Source organism: Microtus pennsylvanicus, chromosome 3 (assembly GCF_037038515.1).
Source record: "Microtus pennsylvanicus isolate mMicPen1 chromosome 3, mMicPen1.hap1, whole genome shotgun sequence".
In the NCBI taxonomy this organism is placed as follows: domain Eukaryota; kingdom Metazoa; phylum Chordata; class Mammalia; order Rodentia; family Cricetidae; genus Microtus; species Microtus pennsylvanicus.
This window is the reverse complement of record NC_134581.1, coordinates 93,241,859-93,251,628: the sequence shown is the minus strand read 5'-3', so window position 1 is coordinate 93,251,628 and position 9,770 is coordinate 93,241,859. Positions and strand designations below refer to the sequence as shown.

Here is a 9,770-nt window from a genome sequence, read left to right as displayed (position 1 = left end):
CGGTGCCAAAGCGTTGTACCTTCCACACGGTACGCGAGGGCGCGCTAGTCTCCTCAAGGCGTTCTGAAGATCCGCCTGGCAGAGCTTCTTCAAAGGTCTGGCTGGTGTGTTGAGAGAGTGATGGAGGAAAAAAACCGAATAAGGGACTAAGGAGTGTTCAGGGGCAGATGCGAGATGGAAAGGGCGCAGATAACGAAGGGGCGGGTTATAATGGCTTAATATGATTTTTATTCACAAGTCTCAGGCCTTTTAGGCTTCCTTGCTTCCATCTTGCACCGTGCAGGCTGTGGAAGACAAGAGTTGCTTCTTGCACGTCCGGTTATCTTCAGCCTCCTGCAGAGACAGCATGCCGAGAACCCGGAAGAGGCTAACTGGGGCTGCTGGCCCAGGTGAGCCGCACCTAAGCTGCCGAAGGCAGCGGGGGAAGAACGTTTCTGTAGGGCGTGCATTGTTCATTTTTCCACTTCCTGACTTTGGAGGGAAACTTTAAAGGTTGTTACTTACTGTCATCTCTATTCTTTTTGCCAAACTTCCACTTGAAGTCTTTACCTCTTGTTCGTCCATTCAAAAAACAAACAAACAAACAAACAAAAAAGCACTAAAGATATTTGCAGATATTTGCAATACATACACGTATTGTTCTGTGGTGACCCACGCATGTGGGAGGTTGAGGCAGGAGGATTGCCTTAGACCAGCCTGGTTACATAGTAGTGAGTACCACGCCAGCTCTACACAAGCAGGACCCTATCTCCAAAAGTGTGTGTGTGTGTGTGTGTGTGTGTGTGTGTGTGAGAGAGAGAGAGAGAGAGAGAGAGAGAGAGAGAGAGAGAGAGAGAGAGGGGGGGGGAGAGAGAGATTGTGTGTGTAGAGATAGATAGCTTTTCCACTAAGGGTGGAAACAGACTATATTTTTGAAATTAGATTTATCAACTTTTTTTATCTAGGCACACACAATGTCTTCAGAGATTAACGTGCAGGAATCAGTTTCCCCTTTCCACCTTGTGAATAGCAGGGATAGAACTCAAGTTGTCAGGCTTTGATTTAAAAAAAAAAAATGCCCTTGCCACCTAAGCCACCTTAGCAGCCCTTAGATTATTCTTCTGATGAAATAAGCCAGACAGAGGAAGCTGTGTGTGGTTTCGTATGGAATGTAAAAAAAGCTAAAATCTCAATCAGTTCCAGATAGTCCTGACTACATAGAGTTTGAGGCCACCTACAGGAGACCCCACTCCACCCTTCATCCCCTACCCCCCAACACACAATTTGCTTTTCCTAGGTTTTTATCTTATCAACCTGTTAATTTGGGATTGCTAAATAATTGAGGATGACCTGAATTCCTGATCCTTTTGCCCCTACCCCCAAGTGCTTTCATTGTAGATTTGATAAATTATCCAAAACAGATCTTAAATTTGGACAATGTATTTCAGAGACTACCCGAATCTTATCCATGGTTATTGCTGAGACACTTAGCGCAGCTGACAAGCCCTGTCTGCTCCAGAGCTTTTCCGAGGTCCTTACCTTAGCTTGTGTCTCTGCTGGCTTTTCAGATTCTGTGTATGTGTGCCCTGGCCCAAGTGCTGGTGCCTGGAAGTTGGTTCTCTTGTCGATGGGCCTTAGGGGCTAGAAGTCAGATCATCTGGCTTGGCAGTAAATGCCTTTCCTGATGCTCTAGCATCTGTCTCTTAATGCCTTGCTTAATTTTATGTCAAACCCCTTTCCTGTTTTGAGACAGACCTCTCTAGCCTAGTCTGGCCTTGAACTTGCCGCAAGGCTCCTGCTTCAGGCTCTAAAATTCAGAGATTACAGACATTAGCCAACATGCCCAACTTAAAATCTTTTAAGCTCCAACTTGGCATCATTCTCGCTGGCCTCAGAATCCTCTTGTGTGCTGTACGAATCCCAGGTCGTGAGTTAAGCTTAGGTTGCTGCAGCCAGCAGCTGGCTGTATTTTCTGCTGTTGAGGACTGCACACTGCACAGTGCAGGAAAGCAGGAGCAAAGAACTTTAAATGCTTTTGCCACAAACAACCAGCCCCCGAGACAGCTCATGCCTGTCATCAAGACAACTGTGTTCTAGGCCAGTCTGGGCTACAGCATGGGTCCCCATCTCTAGAACAAACAAAGAAAAAAAAACCATTTGTGATATTCCTACCTGCAGTCCCAACACCTGGGCAGTTAAGGTAGCAGGGCTGCTGCAGACTGGAGGCCAGCCTGAGCTTCAGAGTTCTGAGATTCTACATCAAAATAGACAAATAGATGCTTCGGGAAGTATATTCAAACTGATTGAGTATTAAACAACGTAGACATGTCTGGAAACACTGTATGGCAGTTGGTGCCTGTTGAGTATCTACAATTTTTGCTTTCTGTGTCAGCTAGAATTCAATAGAAAAAGGCCATTGAGTATCAGGCGAAAGCAGTGAAGGTGCAGTACCTTTTCCAGGGGCAAGTGCAAACATGTATGAACAAAAGACAGGCTGCTGGAGGTCTGGAAGGGGCGGGATCAGAGGGAAGGCCTCGAGAAGGAAGCAGATTTTGAGCCCAGCCTTACAAGAATGTGAGGGCTTTCCACTAGCAAAATCCTAGAACTAAGAATACATGTCCTTTCATTCCCAAAAGTGAATGTATACTATGGATAAAAAGCAGAAATTGAGGGGCTGGAGGATGGCTCAGCGGTTAAGAGGACAGGCCACTCTCCCTAGAGGTCCTAAGTTCAGTTCTCAGCAATCAAAGGGTGGCTGCTCAGGACCATCTGTAATGAGATCTGGTGCCCTCTTCTGGCCTGCAGCATACATGCAGACAGAACATTGTATACATAATAAATCTTAAAAAAATAAAGTTTTTTTTTTTTTTTAAAAAGCAGAAATTAAGCAGTGGAAGGTAGAATGAACCTCTACTAAGAATGACAGGTTGCAGGTCGATCACAACACATTGTGGTTATTTAACCACACACAGAATGCCTGTGCTTTTTTTTTTTAAATTGAAAATAGATTCTTTCATACAATACATCCCAACCACAGTTGCCACTTCCTCTGCTCCTCCAAGCTCCCTGTCCCTAACCCCATCCACTCCCCCTCTGTCTCCCTTCAGAAAAGAGCAGGCCTCCAAGAGACAACAACCAAACACGAAAAAACAAGGTACAGTAATCAAGGCAAAAACCCTCACACAGAAGCTGGACTAGGCACTGCAACAGGACTTTGTCCCAAGACATGGCAAGAGTCAAAGACACACCTGCTCCCACAGTTTGGAATCCCACAAAAATACCAAGGTAACAGCCACAGCATATATACAGAGACCTGGTGCAGACCCCTGCGGGCTCCCCATGCTTGCTGCTTCAGCCTGTGGGCCCAGGTGAACCCTGCTTAGCTGATTCAGTAGGCCATGATCTCCTGGCATGCTCCATCCCCTCTGACTCCTACAATCTTTCCTCCATCTCTTCCTTGCGGTTCTCAGAGTTCCAAGGGGGAGGGACCCTCTGGAGACCTCCAATTTAGACTCTGCATAACGTCTGGCTGTGGGTTTCTGTATCCACTTTCATCTGCCTCCAGAGGAAGCCTCTCTGATGACGTCTGGAGCAGGCACTAATCTAATAGTATGGCTGTTCTTAAGGAGAGCTGGGAAACTGTTGCTAAGATAACTAAGTTCAGAGCATCATCCGTAATGATATTTAACGAAGATAGATGCAGTAGCAAACTAAATTCTGAGGTAACAGAGTAAGTTAACTGTAGGTTCACACATACTCAAGTGACAGTCGTGACTCGACTCAGGGCTTCGCTCTACCCGGCTGGATTGTGATCTACAGCACATGGCTCAGGTGGACAGAACACCTCCGAGGCTGTATCAACTTAGGGTTGTGGCCTGGCATGCTGAGTGACTGCTGTGTCCCAAGCACATTTTCTTTCACTCGTGGAGTAAAAGCCCAGTTTCGGGGCTGGAGATGTAGCTCAGTGGCACAGCACACCTTGCATATTTGAAGCGCAATTGAGGTGGGGAAACCAGGGCTGATGCTAAAGAGCTATAATCCAAGCTAATTAGGAGGGAGATTTGTTCATTCATGGCTCATCCAGACTACAGAGTGAACTGAAGGCCAGGCTAGGAAATTTAGTGAGACACAGTCTCTCATTAAAATAAAAAAAAAAAGGTGGTGGGGTGGGATGTAGCTTAGTGATAGGTTGCTGGACTAGCGTGGGTAAAGTCCTGGGTTCGGTCCCCACTACAGGAAGAAAAAGATCTAGTTTTTACCATGTCTACATGGTTCTGAATAAACTTCTCTTGACATCTTTTTTTTTTTTTTGCAGAATATAAGGGCATCTGATGGGATTTATTTTCAGTTGTAGTTAAAATACACAACTTAAACACCAGAAAAGTAACTTTGTTAATGGTTTAGCATTTTGTGAAACAGATACCATATCATAAAACTAAATTAATGAGAATCAGGCATGTATACAGCAGGAGAGAAGTATGGGATCATGCATTTATAATAATGAGATACTTCCTAAGTCTTTCCTTTGTATTATCAAGTAATCACTGAAAACAGTTTCAAGTAAGTGCTTCATTTCCTCATTGGAAAGTATAGTCAGATTAAAGGCACAGAGTCAGGGCGGAACACACTTACTGATTATTGCTGGTATTCTTTAACCTTAACCCCATGGGAGTAATTACTTCATTGAGTAATCTAGAAGGTATTCTGTAAGGGGGTATTCTTTTTTATTGATTACATTTCTTTGACAATTTCACAAATGTACAGAATGTAAATGGACCATTTTGTAAAAGTAAAAAAAATATTTTTTGTTTGTTTTCTGGGACAGGGCTTCTCTGTGTAGCCAGGCTGTTCTGGAACTCATTCTTCTCAAATTCAGAGATCCACCTACTTCTGCCTCTGCCTCCCAAGTGCAGGGATTTAAGGTGTGTGCCACTACTGCCCAGCAGCTTTTAAGTTTGCAATGCTTTATTTTCAGAGTATATGTATGTCTATGCGCCACACTCATCTACAGAGGCTAGAAAGGGTGTTAGATCCTCTTGGGACTGAAGTTACAGTTGTGAGCCATGTGGATGATGGGAATTGAACCCGAATTTTAAGGTGTTTTTGGTTGGTTTTTTTTTTTTTTGCGGGGGTTGGTTTTTTGAGACAGGGTTTCTCTGTAGCTTTGGAGCCTGTCCTAGAACTAGCTCTTGTAGACCAGGCTGGTCTCGAACTCACACAGATCCGCCTGCCTCTGCCTCCCAAGTGCTGGCATTAAAGGCATTAAAACTCCGGCTCTGGCTGGAGTTTTATGGAATCTAAAACACAGCCATCAATCTAGCCCTTAGACCACTTTTACCCCACCCTCTCCTACCTCTCCACTGTACTTAAACCTGTATCCTACGCTAGTGCTTGCCTACAAACCTTACACTCCTGTCTAATCATTTTGGTTTGTGGCCCACTGAGCTTAACCAGGGTCATTTATGAAGCCATGGGTTTGGACCTATCTAGTAGAAGCTGGTGAGCTCAGCGGTGGCTACGTAATTCAAAACAGCGACTCCCCCTCTCCCAGAACCTATTAGCCAATAATTTTAGCAATAAAGGATAGGGCCTTATGAGCTCCTCCCCCATTTGTGAATGACAGTTGACAGGGCCAATCTTGTGTGGGCCCAGCACTGGTAGTTGCAGTTGATATGAGTTGATGGTTTCACTGGTTAAGAGTCAAGAGGATGTCATCTCGGAGCCAGATTTTAAAGAGAAGGTGACGTTACTTCTATACAGGACTGTGGTGCTATAGTTAGTGCTTATAGTCTAAGTTTTAAGTCCAGGTGTGACACCAAGTAGTAAGTCTTTTGTTTTTGCCTTTTTCCACAATAGAACATTGCCTCCCAGCAGAGTGACAAGCATTTTCCTTTGCTTCTATTGCAGACAAGAAGGAGCCATCAGAAAAGCGTACTAAGACTGAAAGCTCGGGAGATACATCCGCTAAGCTAGAGAGTCCCAGCCCTCAGAAGACTTCAACCTCTAAAAATGGTGGCAAGAATTCCAGCAACTACTGGCTGATGAAGTCAGAGCCAGAAAGCCGGCTAGAGAAAGGTGTTGATGTGAAGGTGAGATTGTGCATGTTCAATCATGTTGGCGAGATGGGGCAGTGGGTAAGAGCACTTGCTGAACAAGCCCGATGGTCTGGAACCAGTGCAGGGAGAGAAGCAACCCCTGAAAGCTGTGTCCTGACCACACATACGCCACACCTCAGACCCAGACACACTTAACAAGGATGAACACGTTTACCATACGATTCAGACGTCAGCTTGTCCTCTCTGAAGTCTACAGGGAGGTAAAAGTAGAATTTGTAGCATTTATTATCATTAGCTTAAGGTCAGATAGCTCTTATCCAAAACTCCTGGGACCAGGAGTGTTCTAGATTTTACAATTTGAATATCCCTAACCTACCTCTCATAAAAGGCCAAATTGCTATTTAATAAAATAGAAACATTTCTAAATGTTAGAACATTCCAGAGTATTTTTGATTTCAATGTTAACATCAAGCATGCCCAACCTGTATCTGCTTTCTGGGTTTCCATCTAAGTAAGGGTTGGCAGACTTTTTCGGAAAATGAGCCAGAGAGGCCCGTGTTGCTGCTCTGTCTCGTTAACAAAGAAAGTGGTCAGAGACAATACACGAAAGATGTGGTTATGTTCAGGTGAAACTTTATTTATAAAATCAGACATACGGTTTAGCTTGCCAGTGCCAGTCTTGAGTTTAATTGTGTTATGTGTTTTAAGATGATCTTACTATGTAGTCCAGGCTGGCCTCCTAACTTTTGAGGCCCACGTTGCCCTTGAATCTAAGATCCTCCTTGCCCCAGTTTTAGGAGTGCTGGGATTACAGGTGTGTGCCACCACACCTGGCACTAGATGTATTTTTCTCTTACTACTTGCTGTGCTCCTGGAAGTCTCCCTGACAAGTGTTGCCATCTAATCAAGGAAAGAATATAAGCCGATTTTAATACTAGCCTGAGGAAAGCAGAAATATTAGAGAATGATGATACTTTAATAAGTGAAACACAGCAGACTGTTTTAGTACCCTGATTACCCTCTCAGCTAATCGTCTTAATTAGCAAAGATCACAATGTAAAACCCAAGGCTTAATTTATATTCATTCAACATCAGTGGCACCCTGGAACTAATTCCTGGTAATTCGCATAGCTTCTTTATAGCCCGTAGATAGCACTTTTCAGGATTAAAGAGAGAACTTTGTTTCCATAGAGCTTATCAACTGACCAGTGACTAAGTAGTGAATGACTTTATTTTCTCTTGCCTAGTTCGGCATTGAGGATCTCAAAGCACAGCCCAAGCAGACAGCTTGCTGGGATGGTGTTCGCAACTATCAGGTACGGAGACAAGGGGCAGGAACCCTGAAGCCCAGACTAGGATGGATGTCTGCCTCCTCCACTATGTTCTTCAGCAGCAAGGTCGGAACCAACACTGCTTTTTTCTGAACGCTATTCTGAAAATGCCTTCAGAAATATCATAATCACCATGACAGCATGCAGTCTGCTCAAGTGGCTTGCTTCTGGCTAGTGTCCTGGACTAAGGCCAGGACTCTGAACAAAGGAACAGATTTTCTTACGAATCTGAGAGAAGCGCAAGACAGGAAAAAACATCGAATAAAAACAGACTTGATTTCTTTCCAGCTGTAGGAGGGTAATTCTTGTTTCTTTTCCTCTGACATAGGCTCGGAACTTCCTCAGGGCCATGAAGTTGGAGGAAGAAGCCTTCTTCTACCATAGCAACTGTAAACAGCCAGGCATCGTGGGACTTATGAAGGTTAGGTGCACACATTTTAGCCGGGATTCCTCCAGGGACTTACTCGTGTAAAGCCTTACAGTTTGAATAGGTAGTAACTAAAGTATGCCCCCTCAAACACACACACTTCCTGTCACAGAAAATAGGAAAACTGCCCTGACCATCACCTGAATAGGAAGGACTTTGTTTTAGGCCCTGCTAATACTTCTCACTATCTGAGGTTCTATCAGGTAACTCCTCTTTGCTAAGAGTTTCAGGATAACACTATGTGTTTCCAAGTAACTTTAAGCATTTAGTTTTAGAACATGCTTGTGAGACTTTGTAAAAATAGGATTTCGTTTCTAACTATGCTTGCATAGGCTATCTTTTATTTCCAGAAGTCTGCATACCAACTGTCTCTATAGCAAGGGAGATGGGTCAGAATGTGAAGGAAGGGTAAGAAGTCAAAGTGAGATGCATATTAAAACTTGAACAGGAAGTTAATGATTGGCGATTTTGGATTTGCTTTCAGATCGTAAAGGAGGCTTACCCAGACCACACACAGTTTGAAAAAAATAATCCCCATTATGACCCATCCAGCAAAGAGGAGAACCCTAAATGGTCGATGGTAATAACTATACTTCCTGTTTCACAGGGGGAGAATGGACAAAGGTGGGAAAATATGGGTACTGTTAGGTCAAGGAGCACAGCCCAGCTTCTCACTTAGATGAAGTTTTGTTGAATTGGGATATTAGAGTAGAACACTAACACCAGGCACCTCCTGCAAACAGCAGAAATTCTGGGTGGACACAGAAGCAAACGCCTGTATTCTTAGCCACTCAGTCAGCTGAGGCTGGAATTGATTCAGCCGAGGAAGTCAAGGACAGACTAGGCAACACGGTGAGATCCAGTCTGGCTAAACATGTTTCTGCCCCTCAATGCTGTCCAATAGGTGGATGTACAATTCGTTCGAATGATGAAGCGTTTCATCCCCCTGGAGGAGCTGAAAGCCCATCACCATGCCCACAAAGCTTCCGGTGGCCCCTTAAAAAGCATGACTCTCTTCACTCGCCAGAGACTGTCAGTTCAGCCTGTGACCCAAGGTAAGACCTAAACGTGGAGACAGTATTAAAGGTCTCTGTGATGTGGGAGTGTCATATATCAATCTGTTGATTTCATTGGCTAAGTAATAAACAAACTGCTTGGGCTCATAGCTTAGAACATAGGTGGGTGGAGTAAACAGAACAGAATGCTGGGAGGAAGAGGAAGTGAGCTCAGAGACGCCATGCTCCCCTCTCCTGGGCGGATGCTGGGATAGCTCTGCTCTCTGAGGCACATGCGATGAAGGTCCAACCCAGGATGGACTTAGGCTAGAATCTCCCTGATAAGCCACCTCGTGGGCTACAGCAGATAATTAGAAGTGGGCTAGTCCAGGTGCGAGAATTAGCCTAGAAGAGGCTAGATAGAAATGGGCCAAGCGGTGTTTAAAAGAATACAGTTTCCATGTAATTATTTCGGGTAAAGCTAGCCGGGTGGCGGGACAGAGCCCGCCGCCCTTAACACAACATCTCTGGGCCAGAGTCCTCACCTGTGTCACTCATGAGGAAGGCTATGTGCTCAGCTGCTCCTTGCTGTAGACCCAGTACCCTGAGATAGTCCAGTTTCTGAGTGGACAACTGCCTACTCCAGGCACTGTGGCTCCTCATGAGCTTCTTCTACAGGAGGAGACACAACACCTCCCCCACCCGCCCTGCCCTTTTTTCTTTCTTTTTTTTTTTTTTGTAGAAGAGTTTGATTTTATTTTGAGCCTGGAGGAAACAGAACCAAGTTAGTGAAGACTCTATTGATGGAATGACCAAGCCAATGATCCACAAAGTCAAGATTCTATAAGGCAAAAGAGGAAAGCTTGCAGTGTCTACCTGGGGTCGTGTGCACAGGTGGTTTGTTCGTGTTTACCAATAAAAGATATTTCGTGACAAGGCTGAAAGCTTTTCCTTCTAAATCTGTGTTGGGTGTGGTGGAATC

At 44.6% G+C, this 9,770-nt stretch overlaps 1 protein-coding gene across 3 annotated transcripts; it reads left to right on the top strand.

Annotated features, from left to right (window-relative positions):
• The first annotated feature begins 5 nt into the window (after positions 1-5).
• Positions 6-9,732, top strand: Thyn1 (thymocyte nuclear protein 1). 3 transcript variants are annotated; one of them, XM_075966491.1, is made up of 8 exons: positions 6-95; positions 254-389; positions 5,887-6,068; positions 7,283-7,351; positions 7,695-7,787; positions 8,278-8,373; positions 8,698-8,848; positions 9,531-9,732. In XM_075966491.1, exons 2-8 carry the CDS (start codon positions 347-349, stop codon positions 9,575-9,577), a joined length of 681 nt encoding a protein of 226 aa, XP_075822606.1. In that variant the 5' UTR covers positions 6-95; positions 254-346; the 3' UTR covers positions 9,578-9,732. The 3 variants fall into 3 exon arrangements, with proteins under 3 accessions (XP_075822606.1, XP_075822608.1, XP_075822607.1); XM_075966493.1 differs by having other exon boundaries at positions 26-95; positions 284-389; XM_075966492.1 differs by having other exon boundaries at positions 85-104.
• The last annotated feature ends 38 nt before the right edge of the window (positions 9,733-9,770 follow it).

Bases quoted from the DNA above. Each gene is read 5' to 3' on its own strand.
- Thyn1 (XM_075966491.1), top strand. From the start codon at position 347: ATGCCGAGAACCCGGAAGAGGCTAACTGGGGCTGCTGGCCCAG. The intron at 390-5,886 runs GTGAGCCGCACC...CTTCTATTGCAG, and splicing joins AACTGGGGCTGCTGGCCCAG to ACAAGAAGGAGCCATCAGAA. The intron at 7,352-7,694 runs GTACGGAGACAA...CCTCTGACATAG, and splicing joins ATGGTGTTCGCAACTATCAG to GCTCGGAACTTCCTCAGGGC.